At 42.8% G+C, this 15,520-nt stretch overlaps 1 protein-coding gene across 5 annotated transcripts in view; it reads right to left on the bottom strand.

Moving 5' to 3' along the window:
- LOC124713610 (glutamate-gated chloride channel) overlaps positions 1–15,520 on the bottom strand; it is a 711,599-nt gene that overhangs the window by 103,759 nt on the left and 592,320 nt on the right. For all 5 annotated transcript variants that reach the window (XM_047242962.1, XM_047242961.1, XM_047242960.1 and 2 more), the window contains 2 exons: positions 13,708–13,842; positions 7,344–7,777 (listed from right to left, as the gene is read on the bottom strand). In XM_047242962.1, coding sequence (XP_047098918.1) covers positions 7,344–7,777; positions 13,708–13,842 — 569 coding nt within the window. The remainder of the gene's footprint in view (positions 1–7,343; positions 7,778–13,707; positions 13,843–15,520) is intronic.

The following is a 15,520-nucleotide window of genomic DNA, read 5'->3' as shown; positions in this document are numbered from 1 at the left end:
GATATATTACCAAATTTGATTGAATCTGGTCGAGTCGCTTAGGAGGAGATGTGGAAAATACATACATACATACATATATTTCTATACTACACAAAGATATATATAGACAAGATTTTGTCAACAATTCATGAAGGTACTGTGGAGACTCTAGTAGAAACATCTTGGCTGTGATGCATCGTACCCCATCAGCAGCTTGGAACGTGTATGCTTGCAGAGTGAGTGCGACGCTGGATCTCCGCCGGCCGCCGGGCGCGCACTTACCTGTTCGGTGCTGCCAGCTGGTGGCGGGGGTTGGGCGCCCGACCGTGGTCGAGCCGCGCCGCTCGCCTCGGCCACGGCGGGCGCCCGCGCAACTCGGTTAGCACCAAAAAGAAGGCCGTCTCGGCACGAGCGTCCCTCTGCGTGGGTGGCGGGGGGGTAGGGCGGGGGCGGGGGAGCTCTCCCTGCTGGCGCCTAACCCAATAACGCTACCCACGCTCTCCTGCATAACTGCCGCAACACGGTTACTGCGCGCGCTCTGCTTTGACGGAAATGCTTCCGCTTTTGTACGACTAGCAGCATTAACTAGACACCGAATTGTTCGAGAATAGTAGCTCCCTTTTTACCGCATTTCGCTGGTTTACACGCATATTCTGATTTGCGGTATCTTCGAATTATCTTATTAACCGGAATTATCAGGCAAAAGAGAACCGGGAAAAGCGCTACGTGATAAAACTGCGCAGAAATTCCTACTTACTGTAATGAACGTCCTGGAATGTAAAACAGTAAGCCTTCCTGAATCGTAATGACTACCGCAACCCTGCTACTTGAGTTATTATTGTCACGAGAACACGACATGTCCCATCATCCGATTTCCCAGGAATTTCGCTCGGCTTATTCGTAGATTCTCTACCGTTTGTACAAAATGACGGTCATGTTCGAAAAATTTTCGAGGTACTTTATGGGTCTTTTACCGCGCGATATCTTCAGACGAAATTGAGGCTCAATGGTTAGCATCGCAGCTGTTTAATTTTACACCGATTGTTTGAAACCCGATTGCTGTTAAATTTATTTTATTTCATTTCTATTGTTTTCATTTATCTGCTCATGTCCGTTGAAGGTTACTACATGAATGTTTCTTATCAAATTATGGGATAAAAGGGTGTTATATCAAATGTAAAATTATGACTGGATTTCATAATAAGTGTCACAGATTTATTATGTAATATATGCGTATGGCAAGTTGAGAGCTTACAATCTTTTTAAATTTTCATATTCTGATATTTCATTCTCACATCCATTCTTATGTTCATTTTTAAATTTTATTCACACGTTTATTCTTCAGGAAAATTTGGTACATTCCCTTGGATGTTACCGATCGTAGAAACATTCGAAATGCAGATATTTCGAACACCACAAGCATTGCGCAAAGGCAGGTCTGCCACAGTGAGATTCCATGGAATGAATTTCATTCTGGATCGAGCGAGGTGACGCAGTGGTTAGCACACTGAAGTCGCATTCGGGAAGGCGACGGTTCAAACCTGCGTCCGGCCATCCTGATTTAGGTTTTCCGTGATTTCCCTAAATCCTTTAAGGCAAATGCGGTGAAGGTACCTTTGAAAGGCCACGCCCTACTTCCTTGTCCATACTTCGCTAAACCAATGGGACCGCTGACCTCCCCGTTTGGCCCCACCCCCCGAATCAACCAACCAACCAATTTCATTTGGGAAAGAAACGTCGTTAGTATTTGTGAAGATTTCGCACGTTGGGAAAATTTCGCGGTAAATCTTGCATAACGGATAACTTTTCCGCAAACTGACGATTGTAGCTGATTATGAATTAACATACACTACAAGAATTTCACCGAAAACAATTTCAAATAATGTTTTCTCTTTTTTTAATTCGTTGATCTGACATACAATTAGTAGACGAATAAAGAATATCAGTATATACTGGAAAACACTCATGTAGTTCTCTTCTACAGACATGGGCATATAAATGAAAAACAAAAATAAAAGTAATAATCGGGTTTAGAACATGGAGCGCAAAATTAAGAATTAGCGACGCTACCCACTGTGCCACCATTACATCTGAGGCGATCCGACTGATGAAAGGTACATAAATTATCTCTAAAATACCTTGAAAACTTTGTCTTTTTTTTCAGAAACAGTCGAGTATCCACAGACAAGCCAAGACAGGTGTTCGCTTATTTTGACCCCTCTTCAAAGGAGCAAAATTTCTGGAAAAACGCGTAATGGCATTTGCCGTGTTCTCGTCAGTAAGGAGGAACCACCTATTTATTCGAAGACTCTTTACAATGTTGTGCTTTGTTAGCCACTGTGCTGTAGCCAAACGTTAAGTTCGTATCTTCCTCGAACCAATGAACCACCTCATGAAACAAGTAACGAGAAGACATACAATTCGATACACAATCTGATCTGCTAGATGACTTGACTTTCATTTACTGAGATATTTTATGCAGGTGAAGGTCTCTTTAAGTACCTGCAAAGCACATATGAACTGTACCTATACTTGTTACAAACTTCATTCATAATTTTTTACTCAATGAATATTACATACTGCCGTTTGACCACGATAAGTTGATCTTTTTGGTGATATTCCAGTAGCGAAGAAAATCGGCACTACTTGGAATGTAGTCGTATGTCTCCGACTGCCAATATTTCCGCGTGAGTCACTTCCGCTTTCGTACACGTAAGAACAAAACACAGACGATGGTGCCAGCACTGCAGGAAGGAGTCGGCGCTGACTTTCCTTCACCGCTCTTCTGCCCACGGCAGTCTTCACGCGGAAGCATGAACTGCGTATTGCCATTCTCGACGACAACCGCGCGATTAGTCGGTTTACTGTGGCGAAATAGTGCGTAACACACACAAGTTCTGTCAATCGGTTACGGGTAAGAAATATTAGTTACGTGCGAACTGATCCTTTTTTGCGTTTCTGGAACAGATTTCTTGTCTCATGTGACAGATTGTCTCCTTGATGTGATCCATCATGGCGCAGTGGTACAGAAACTGGTAAATAATTACGAGACTATTAACACCGAGTCACTGTAAAAATATTACACTCCCATGCCCTAAAACAATGCAATTACTGTATATTTAAAGAAAATGAGAAGTCCACGTAAGTGCAGAAAAATTACTATCGTTTGAAATTAAGGCCGTTTGTGAGGTTTGTAATATTCTGCTACCCGAAGAAGGAAAAATGATAGACCTGTCGAGCTAGGTAGCGTCCTGTTCTAGGTGTTAGACTCGCATACAGGAGCCGCGGGCTTTCCAGTGATTTCCCTAAATGCTGCTATCTTAATCCGATTCCTTCTCGGTTATGCCGAAAGCAAATTCTTTTCTTGTGAACGTACGACATCCATTCAGATAATAACAAAAAGTAGTTTCCTGTTTTATTTTCTCCAAATTTCTGAAAGAAGACTAACAGGTATCTGTCATTTTACCGAGAACGGCCGTAAAGCAAAAACTGCGTGCGTTCTATACATGGACTTCAATCGCAGTAACTTTCATGCTTATGAAATTGTTAGCAAAACTGACACACAAAAACTTGTTAGTCAACGCAAAAATCATGCCATGCTATTAGTTCGGTTATTGTAATTCTTTCGAATTCTGTTCTTACCTTTCTTTGTCAACTGACTGCAGAATGTGACAGGATGCGTACGTATATATTGAGAGTGACTTATATTGGAAAGTGACGCATCTCTTCGAGGAGCGAAAAATCCATGTATTCTTGTTTCGGTGAAGACTGTTCTTCCTGACCTGTAATGGTGGTGAGATGCAGTAAGGGCTATTTTTTTGTAAAAAATGTCTACGAGAGTTAAATTATCTCGGCTGACATTCCTTGTATTTTCGCCATGTCTAAAGACCTCTGTGCCCATGGGACTGGCGTGATCATAATGGACACTGACGACGGTGCTATCAAGCTAGTACGAATGGCACGCAACGAATACTTTACTATTCAGCCAGCAAGCTTCATTTGGACTGGCTCTGATTGTAGTCCCTCCTACCGTACTGATTTAGTCCTAACTGGTGCTTTAAGCATACAGACAAACAATAATACTTTTTTTACAAAACGGTCCCTTTGAATAAGATATGTTGGTTTAGTCGTAAAGCATAAGATTTTTATAGTGCACCTCTCCATTTATGTCCATTGCCAGCTATCTTCTTCATTTAGTCTTAACTACTTCATCCCGCAGCATGTACCTTATACACTCGGATATTAGCAAATAACAGAACGGGTAATTGAATATGCCCTTTTCTTACGTTTTCGTAAGAATAAATTAAAAATCGTTTTCTCTTTACTGTTCCTCCATCACAGAGCTAATAAGCTCATTGACGCTTCGACGAAGGTTTTATGTTTCAGGTCTGCATCTTTATGTTTGATATAATCCTGTTTACCCACCGATGAAGAGACTTACAGCGGTGGAAAGAGCGAGGTGGTGCATTGGTTAAGACCCTGATTCCGGAGGAGATGACACTGAGATGGTTCACGCCGTTAGGTCACAATCGATTTGCTTCGTCATCCAACTGTGCTAGTGATCCGTCTCTAACGAACATGTTTTTCGCTTAAGTCTTTCTGTAGCATACCACGAGTAGTTTTTTTTCTCTTCTTCGTCATGACATTCCGTTCTGAACAATTTCATGGCAATAAGAACTCTCATCTGAACCAGGCATTTCTAGGACATCACATACCAACAACTCCGTAAGCGATAGTGTTTGAAAAGGTTTAATTATTTCTCTCCCTCTACAAAACAGACACCGGAAACCCTCAGCAAGGTAGTTTTGTGCTCTCGGAAGATTCGAAATCAGTTCTGGCCAACCTGGATTACGTTTTTAGTGACCATCCTAAATTACTCGAAACGAATGTCAGGAAAATTCCTACAAGAAGCTACGGTTCATTCCTAGTCCATCCGCGAGGCTAAGCTCTAACCATTGTTCGTAGATCATACAAAAGAAGTGGAGGCCAAGGTGTTCTGCCAGATTGACGATTCCATAGAATCGTCAACTCGACTGAACACGCGGGAATATTTTTGTGGGTCATGAATTAAAGTATGTGTGTGTGGGTGGGCTGAGGGGTTGACGAAGTGGTATCAGGCTTTTATAAGCAGTGCTGTGCTTGAGTCCGACTTGAATGGCACGAGGAGTTTACGTCATAGCGCAGGAAATCTAGCGCTATGCTTGAGTTCTCCACTGATCCGTGATCTTGCAACTTCGCACCATCTCCATAATGTGTCTTAGGGTATGTTCTGTGTATTTTAGCATATGTTCCATGTTCTATGTATTTTAATAATATAAATAACTGTGAAACACGGACTGCATTGTCTTCCATGGTGCAGTTCATATGTAAAAACTCCAAACTAAGCAAAACTCCGTGCGAACAGGTCTCTTGAGACCCAACGGTACTGACCGTTGCCTTAAGGTATCACTGGATGCGGTTATGGAGGGGGCTGAGATCATCACATCCCTCTCCCGGCCATTGTCAGTCTTCGAGATCGGAGACGCTACTTCTCAATCACGTAGCTCCTCAATTTGCCTCTCGAGGACTGAGTGCACCCCGCTTGCCCTTAGCGCTTGACAGACCGGACGGTTACCCAGCCAAGGTTTAGCCAAGTCTGACAGCGCTTAACTTCGGTGACCTGACGGGAACCGGTGTCACCACTGCGGCAAGGCCGTTGGCCATGTGTAAAAACAGCAACTTATAAATAAATAACAAATCGCAATCACGATTCAGTCCAGTTCACGAGATTTCGCTCGTCCCATTATTTGCTGACATCTATTAGTACTAGTGCCACGACGGAGCTTGCCGCTGTAATTTATTCTCTCGATAATAACACGAGTATTTCATTTATTATGGATTTAATTCATAATAAATATTTTCCTTGTAGCGAACGAGTGTTACCATCTTCTTTTCAAGCTGACTAAAAGCTGGTAACTTCTTTTTATTTTATCCTACTACGTGAACAGGTATAGAAATGCTCCCTTGCAACGCACTTGGTAAATCATTATAGTCTCTAATAACCAAATAAACTAATGTACTGATTTCGGGGTCGTGTGGTCTTTTTTGAGGGAGAACATTTGTCTTTGCTAGTTTTACTTTACAATACTATAAATACTTATACAGGGTGCCCCAGGAGGAATGGTTAATATTTAGGGACATGATGGGAACTATCATTCGAAGCGAAAAGAGTCTAGTAAACATGAGCTGTAGAATGCATACCTTAAGAACAATGAGCACTCATTCATCTTCGATACTGTCTGACAAATCTCTTCTGATGGAAGCTCTTCGCTTTCCATATTCTGAGAGATGGTAGTGTGGATCAAAACAAGAAAAAATGTCCAGTACACATGGGCTCTAAAGGGCACACCTTAAGCGCTATAAGCACTTGTTCTACTTCACTACTGTGAAACACATATCTTCTACAGACCTGGTAGACATTTCTACTTCGAACAATCGTTCCTATCGTATCCTTAAATACTGACCGTTCCTCGTGGAACGCTACGTGTATCCATACGTACTGTACGCGAATGCGTGTTTTTAATCAAATGACACTACATGATTCCAGAGACCTTTTCAAGTCCCAAACACCTTTGACGTATATATACAGACTGAAGCGACGAATGAGAATTTGTACTAAGGTCAGGCTTCGAATACGGCTTTCCTGCTAGGCAGATGCGCTAGCCGCTACGCCACTGTAGTACGGTGGCTTTGCACAATGGTACAAACTATCCCAACTCACCTTCATCCTCAATCCAAATTCATGTGAATGGGAATTTAGATTGAGAAGGGAGGTGTGGTAGGTTAGTCCGTGCTGTTGTCCAAAGCTACTGTGGTAGGGTGGCTTAAGTTGTTAACGCATCTGCCTAGGGAGCAGGAGACCAAGGTCCGAATCCCCGAATTGGTACAACATTTCATTTGTCGCTTCACTCTGCATACATACATCATAGAATTGTTGTTGTAGATTTATTCAAATTTAGCAGCAGTATGTGCAGTGTTGGGGTATAATTTTGTTTCCGCCTGTGTTTCACGAAACTGTCAAATTTTAAGCAGAGTCGTATCATATTATGTGAAGTTCGCATTTCTTGCTTATCGCTTGCACTCGTTTCGGGCGAGTGAAATGCTACGTGATTTTTCGAGCAGCGCTCGATGAAGTATCGAGATCTGCGACGTATCGGGAAATCTCGGGCCTGTTCTAAGCCGCGTATCGTTTGCCCAGCCCTGCTTATAAGATACCACTATGTCACGTACAGCCTTTGTAAATTGTTTTTCGTGTGGACACGGTCGTGTCCGCGAGGTCTGACTGATCGGACGTGTGAGGCGCGGTGGGAGGGGCGCGTGCCTACCATGGCAAAAGTGGTGCTGCCGTCCTCCACGAGCAGGTCAGCGGCCGCCTCGAGCTGCGCGGCGTGCTCCAGCTCAACCTGGCGGCGCTGCTTCTTCATGTTCTCGCGGTGCATGTCCGAGCGGCTCGCGTAGTTGACGAGCGCGAACTCGAGCAACGCGCCGAACACGAAAGTGAGGCACACGCCAGTCCACACGTCGATGGCTTTGGTATAGGACACGGGGGGCAGGGAGGCGTTGATGCCCGACGTCTGGGTGGCCATGGTGAGCAGCGTGGTCACGCCTAGGGACACCCGTGCCGGGATGGCGCTCTGATCGAGCCAGAAGGACACCCACGACACTATCACCAGCATGCAGCACGGGATGTAGATCTGGATCAGGTAGTAGCTGAACTCGCGCTTGAACAGCAGGTCCACCTTCAAGCAGCTGTACTCTCCTGCAACAAGCAAACACACCCACATTCAGAATAGTCGAATACAATCACTCGGAAATATTTGCCCCTGCCGCATATTCTATACGACGACAGAGCTAAAATTTTTAATTTCACAAACCGTCTATTTGTTCTGGTAGGTCCAGGTTCCCAACAGTGGGATAGACATTTTGAAATCATCTATACGGTGATGTAGGTTAAGACCCCAAGTACGACACGTTTGCAGCCATTCACCCCGGTAGGTCTTCCTTTGCGAGTAATCGACAACAAAAAGCTTTAAGAATGTCGCATGATGCTCAAGGGCTTTAATTAAGTTACCTTTTACGGACTGTTTGTGTGGGATAACGACGAGGATAAAGTCTCACATGTAGTGCATTGTGGGCTCGAATCTCATCAGGTGTTTTATATTTTTTATTTTATTCTAAAGCTTTATCAAAATGGCTTTGATCATTATTTTTATTTAATTAATTGGTTTAATTTTTTGTTACCTCTATTCTCTTGTCACAGCATTTTAATCACTGTATGAACTTTTCCATTTGTCCTCATTTTTTCTTTATATAATTTTGTACTCGGAATATTTGTGAATGTGAATCTAATTATATTTATTTATCTATTACAATGTTTAAACACTTGAAAATACCGATCTGTTGTTTGGAAAAACAAAAGACGAAATAATATATTTATATCGACTGTGCAATGGTGTTATACTGTATTTTTCTTTACGATAAGTACTTTTTCTTGGTAATCATCATACAAGGATTCAAAACATAAATTCCTATTCCACTGTGGACAAAGCAGATGAAGATTTATAACGAGCGCAATAACATGAAAAAAAATATCAGAGGATAAAAACGAAAGAAAAGACATCAAAATTAATACATAAAATTAGTTAAACTCATATGACCGAAGGTTCCAAGCGAAAAAAGAATGATTTTAACATAAATTAGAGAAAATGAAAAAGTTGATACGATGGTTAAAATAATGTGATAAACAAATAGAAATAAAAAAATACGTATAGATCATGTCACTGAATAAAACTAATGATCAGTCATTCGGTAAAAATTAAAAGATTAAAAAATTTGAAGTAGCTGACGAGATTGGGGCCCGCAACATATTATATTTGAGGCCCTTACCCTATCCATTACGCTACGAAACCAGTACGTACAACATCTTCAAAGTTACAGAGCGTCACGCAAAGTTCTGTTTTTTCTTCTTTTTTTTCGTTGCTCGCAAACGAGACCTAGCAGGGTGAATGGCTGCAAGGTATGATACTTGGGATTTTAATCTACCATACCATAGAGATGGTTTCAAGAAGTCTAAGAAGTCTATCCCACCGCTGGGGATGTCACCTTCTGAGGGCCGTTAGTGATGTGCCTAACATTTAAGAGCAAGTCATCACATTGTGCTCTGATGTGTATGAAACTTTAGTGTCGACTATCATACCTTACTTTCTCTCCGTTCCTCCTATTTTCCGTCTGTCTCTGTCTATCTCTCTTCTCCTTCTCTTTCTCTTTCTCTATTCGTCTTTGTGTGTGTGTGTGTGTGTGTGTGTGTGTGTGTGTGTGTGTGTGTGTGTCTGAGAGAGAGAGAGAGAGAGAGAGAGAGAGAGAGAGAGAGAGGAGAGATTTATCATGTGATAGACGCCATGAGGGTGCTTTTAGGCCATTTTCTTTGAAATGCTAAACAGATAGTACTGGTAAAACGTATTAATTCGTAGGTTTCATCACTGCGGGCCTTTTTCTCTTAACAGAGGAATCCGGTAAGCTGTCTTACTCACGGACAACTAGCTGTTTAAATAACAGTTGGGAATGCAGCCGGGTAACGTCCTTGACAGTCACCAATATTTCTACAGTCACAAATGAAACCAGAGATCGCATGCATGGCAACTTAAATCCTTCGTGGTTAGGGTTAAATCAACCGGGAACCAAAAGATACGCACGCATTATAAACAACAGTTTTCACCCCACAGCTAAAGATAACCAACACCGGATGTTATCGATAGCGAAATATTAATTAACGAGTGAGTATGTAGGACTAAGCCTGTTTCTCTATTGCGCGATCAGGGAGAGAGCAGGACTCCAGGCAGAATTTAAGCAAACATATGTGTCATTATTCATAAGGGCACTTGAAATTCATTAATATCACTGTGCCAGGAAGGGGAGTGCACGTCAAAATCTCTTTGTTTTTATATTCCGTCGGATGACGTGTACCAAGGCAATGTTCAGCAATTGCAGATTTGTTTCGTCTGTTGCAATCGTGTGTGGTGCTTATGGTCTGCTCGCTCTGGTAGCTGCTGTTAGGAACGCCCGGTCATAACGCGGAAAACAGCAATTAACGCATTTTTCATGACTTGACTTCTGGGCGTATGTACGTTTCAGATTGAACGTGAATAGAATGGAACCAACCGATCATTGACCTATCCCTACTGTCCTGCGCACAGTAATTGCGAAGTGTCGAGTCGAGTTGACATGGTCGTTATACAAGAGACATATACGGTATAGTTTTAAGTCAAAGCCCTCACATCGGAAGTTGTCTTTTGCAGCCTTCATGGCTTCAGGAAATAATGCTGATATGATCTTATCGCAGGAAATACACGATCCAGTCACGTTAATGTGACCACCTCTAAAAAACCAGGACAACCACCTATTGCAGCGCTGACATGCAGGGAGAAAGTCAGTGAGGTTCTGGAATGGATATGGAGCCATGACGAGTCCAGCGTCGTGGCCAGCTGCTCTAGGTTTATCAGTTGAGGATCCATGGCGCGAACAAATGGTTGAAATAGCTCTAAGCACTATGGGACATAACATCTGAAGTCATCAGTCCCCTAGACTTAGAATTACTTAAACCTAACTAACCTAAGGACATCACAGACACCCATGCCCGAGGCAGGATTCGAACCTGCGACCGTAAAAGCAGCGCGGTTCCAGACTGAAGCGCCTAGAACTGTTCGGCCACAACGCCCGGCATATGGCGCGAACAGCCTACAGATTTTCGGTTGGGATTAAATTAGGGGAGTCTGATGGCCGGGGCAGTACGGCAAACCCATTCTAGCGCTCTTCGAACCACGTACGTAGACTGTGAGCTGCGTGACACGTCGCGTTGTCCTGCTGGTAAATGCCATCATGCTGAGAAAGAAACAAACTGCGTGCAGGAATGGACATGGTAGCCAAGGATAGATACATACTCGTGTTGATCCATTGTACCTTTCAGAATGACGAGATCAGCCAGGGAATCCCACGAAAACGTTCTCCAGACCTCAACGCTCCTTTCTCCGGCATGGACCCTTCCGACGATTGTTGCAAGTTGTTTGCTTTCAACGTTTCACGCCGAACACGCCAACGGCCATTTGTCCCATGGAGCATAAAAATTGATTCATCTGAAAAGACCACCTGTCGCTACTCGGTGGACGTGCAGTTGCGGTATTGGCATGCAATTTCCAGCCTTCGTCGCCGATGACAGCTTTCAACATTGGCGCATGAACCAGCGCCTGCTACAGAGGCCCACACGCAGCAACGTTTGCTGAACGGTTGTTGAGCGGACACTGTTGGTGGCCTCTTGGCTCAGCTGGACGGTCAGTTGCTCAACAGTTGCAAGCTTGTTCACCCGTAGATGTCTCCGCAGCCGTCGTTCGCTTCTGTCATCTAAGGCCCGCGTTAAGCCACAGTTGACAAGGCGCCTGTTTCACATAGCGCCATTTTGCCATGCACGGTACACTAAACCACGACGGCACGCGAATACTTTACTTATTTAGCCGTTTCGTAAATGGTTTCATCTTTTACTCGAAAATGAATGATCGTGCCCTTTGTGATGACAGATACCGGCCGGGGTGGCCCAGCGGCTCTAGGCGCTACAGTCTGGAACCGCGCGACCGCTACGTCGCACGTTCGAATCCTGCCTCGGGCGTGGATGTGTGTGATGTCCGTAGGTTAGTTAGGTTTAAGTAGTTCTAAGTTCTAGGGGACTGATGACCTTAATAGTTACGCCCCACAGTGCTCAGAGCCATTTGAACCATTTTTTGATGTCAGTTAAATCTCTCCGTTTCCGCATTACGACAACGAGTGCACTATTTTCCGCATCCCCCCGCACGCTTTATATACCTTCCACTGTTAGTGTTGCCACCTGTCATCTGTGAATGGTTACTCTAAGTTGACGTCAGACATAGGTGGTGGTCAGATTAATGTGATTGGATTGTGTATTACAACTACATATTTCCAAACTTCATTTCGTTTCTGATTTCCTATTGAAGTAACTGCTTTAATACACCTGAGAATACTTTTTCCTTCAGGGTATCATTGGGAAGTTATACTATATAACACGTGTAGCATAGATAATCACAGTGTGTAGTGGTATCGACCTTTTCGTGTTGTGTGGTTTCAGTTACAGTCCATTACAAAGTGTACCTTTCTTATAATATTCTTGCTACGAGGGTCGTCCACAAAGTAAATTCCATTTCTGTATCCATCCACGGCAGCGCAACGATCGCTGTTCCGAGCATGCGCGGCAGTTACTGTGACTCAAGGAGAAGACATGTACGCCATTTTAAGATCGCTGCTGCCGACGTGTGCTTTGTAGTGCTTCTTTATAATGTCAGCCGTAATTGAAAATGCCGCCGCTGTAAAATCAGATCTGTGATTCGTTTTCTAATTGCAAAGAAAGTTAAATCAAAGAAAATTCATCGGCAAATCTGCGAGGTTTACGGACAAAACGCTATGAGTGGTTCAATGGGTAGAAGATGGGTCAGACTGATCAATGAAGGACTGATCAAGAGCAAAATGAAGAGCGAAGTAGACGCCCGTCTGTGGTTACTGATGAACTGGTTCACACTATTGAAGAGAATATTAAGCAGAACCGTAAGTTTACACTTAGCGCCCTTGCTATGGAAGTCCCTCAAATCTCACGATCACTAATTCATGAAACAGTTACTGAAAAACGGAAATTTCGAAAACTTTGCTCACGTTGGGCACCCAAAATTATTACTGAACAACACAAAAACAACGGATGGGCAGTGCACTTCAGTTTTTGACACGTTATAATGAAGAAGGCGAAGGTTTTCTTTCACGGATAGTCACGGAGGATAAAACTTGGGTATCGTACGACATCCCTGAAACATAACGGTAATCAATGGAATAGAGGCACACTTCATCCCCAACGAAGGTTAGGCCATAGCAAATCTCGACACTTCGAAAAGTCATGTGCACCGTTTTTTGGGACAGAAAAGGCTTTTTGTTGATTGATTTCTTACCACTTGGCCAAACAATCAATGCACGTGGTTACTGCGAGACCATTAAGAAATTGCGCCGCGCAGTACAGAACAAGCGCCGAGGATTACTGTCAAAAAGTGTTGTTTTTTCCACGATAATGCCCGACATCACACGGCGAATGTGACCAAACTACTCTTACGGGAATTTCACTGAGATGCGTTTGATCATCCTCCGTACAGCCCGGACCTCGCTCCTAGCGACTTTCATCTCTTGTTACACCTAAAATCTGTCCATTGTGGTCAACACTCCAACGATGATGACGAGCTGAAATAACTTGTTGCCACATGGTTGAAAACACAGGCGGCAACCTTCTATAAAGAAGGCATACAAAAACTTGTGCCACGCTGTGACAAGTGCCTATAAAATTTCGGAAGCTATGTAGAAAAGTAGTTTATCAGTTGTAGATTTTTCTACAATAAACATTTTTTTTGCATCTGTTTGTTTCACATAACCAAACGAAACTTACTTTGTGGACATACCTCATATTACCGTTTTCGTCCTTCACCCTTTACGAACCGAAACACTATTATTGTAAATTACGGAAGTGGAAAAGAATCGTATTTGGGATCCAGTAAAGGTGATCTACATGTTTCTGTTGGCATGGTTGTATTCCATGTCATGAGATGGGACTCTTTTGAACAACAATATCGAACCAGTTGCAGACATTTTACGTACCTGTGTTGGTTTTGCTGTTGCAGTAGTCGGTAAGGAACTTCTCTAGCGTGAAGCGCGGCAGGTGCAGGTTCTTGACCACCTGCACCGGGTCGCCGTCTTTCCACAGGAACACCAGGTCATCAGTCGTCCAACCATCTGCAACACCGTACCACGTATCAGGCCTGCTTCTGAGCAAACACAGTTTTGCCCTTGGAACGTTAGTCAGCAAATCAGTTGAAATTACATGACACATGGTAATTCTGACTTTGTAGGTAAAGCAAATTCCTGAAGTCTGTGTAGTTATTGTTTCAAGCTAGTACCCACTTCACTGGAATCATTTGAAATACTAAGATCGTTCCTTAAAACAAACAAATCTTTGGTTTTTAGTTAGCCTTCTGGATTCAAATCAGCGAAATGGTGCGAACCTTTACGTCAAATACCTAGCGACGAATCCCTTTCCCGGTTGCTACAGTAACTATTGCTATTTGTTTATCTCATTATTCAACTGTTTTCCATATCTAGTATGGTGTCCTCAGTATTAAATATTCAATGGGGATCCTGACATGAAATTTAAACTTAAAATGTCCTGGTCGCCTAACCCAATGAAGCAGATTCAAAATCATTAACTCCACTGAAATCATAAAGCACTTTGGTCACATGTCACATAGAGCAGATAGGCGATGTCTTGACCACTTTTACGAAACTTTCAGACAATCCGTCATGATTATTAGTGGGCAGTGCACCATCACTGTATGTCTGACCATCATTGATACTATGCAGCACGAGGCTACTACATGTGCTCGTTCTATCCATAAAGGTAACTAAAACTATGGATTTGTGTACAAATTTCCCAAAATAAAACGTACTACTTTGTTGTATGTTCTTCCCTTATTCGTGATCGCAGTTCAAATTTGGAGTTTTAGTGAAATGATGAAAACACAGAGAATTGGAATAGCTCATGACAAATATTTCAATAACATTATCGCTGCGGCTTTTGATACGGGACTACTGCGGAACATGTCCACAAGTTACGACTGTGAGGTGTGCATACTGCTTCACTCCGCTATGTTTTCAACATTGTACTGAAACCCGACATCTGCACATCGAAGGCGAATAAGACAAGAACGTACGCCAACATAAATCGATTTTGTAAAATATAACTTTTAAGAACTTTAAATCTTAACATACATTAATTCAAGCAGACTTTTAGATTTTTCCCGGATAACAGTCCATTTACGACTGTTGTGAATCTACTGGTCCTAATTGTTACGCGGGACGTATTTACGTATTTCAAAATCATTTTAATTCGGTTTTAGCTATTCGAACTACTGTACTTTCTCTGTCCATTTCAAACCAATCGCCGCAGGCAGCAAACAGAAAGTAAAACAAATCAAGACAATTCACGATTTTCTTCTCCACAAAGGCTGCGGAAGTAAGTCATTCTACTGGGTTTCGGCACGTGTAAAATGGGGGAAAAATAATATCAGGTGCAACAATAGACTAAAGAAAATCTGCAGGTGACATACTGTGCAACAATATGCCTTCCGCTAACTGTAAGAAACGTATTGGTAAAGAAAGTGATCATGCACCTGATTGGCTGGAAGTGGGACTGAAATAACAGTCGGTCCTTTTCAAAAACCAAGCGGGGTGTGCTCTAAACACCCCCTGGACTAGAATGCTGCCTGTGATGCAAAGATTCCTTCTCTATTTCGAGGATGCACCATAAATCGGTCCTTAATATGTTCATTTAATTATGTACCACAAAATTTAGGGGAACATTTTCTATTTACTGGTTGAGGGCTGTTCATCCTCTTATTTGTGACTTGCGTGCTGA

This window comes from Schistocerca piceifrons, chromosome 1 (genome assembly GCF_021461385.2).
Source record: "Schistocerca piceifrons isolate TAMUIC-IGC-003096 chromosome 1, iqSchPice1.1, whole genome shotgun sequence".
In the NCBI taxonomy this organism is placed as follows: domain Eukaryota; kingdom Metazoa; phylum Arthropoda; class Insecta; order Orthoptera; family Acrididae; genus Schistocerca; species Schistocerca piceifrons.
Note: the sequence above shows the minus strand (reverse complement) of the source record. Positions and strands in the feature narration are given on the sequence as shown.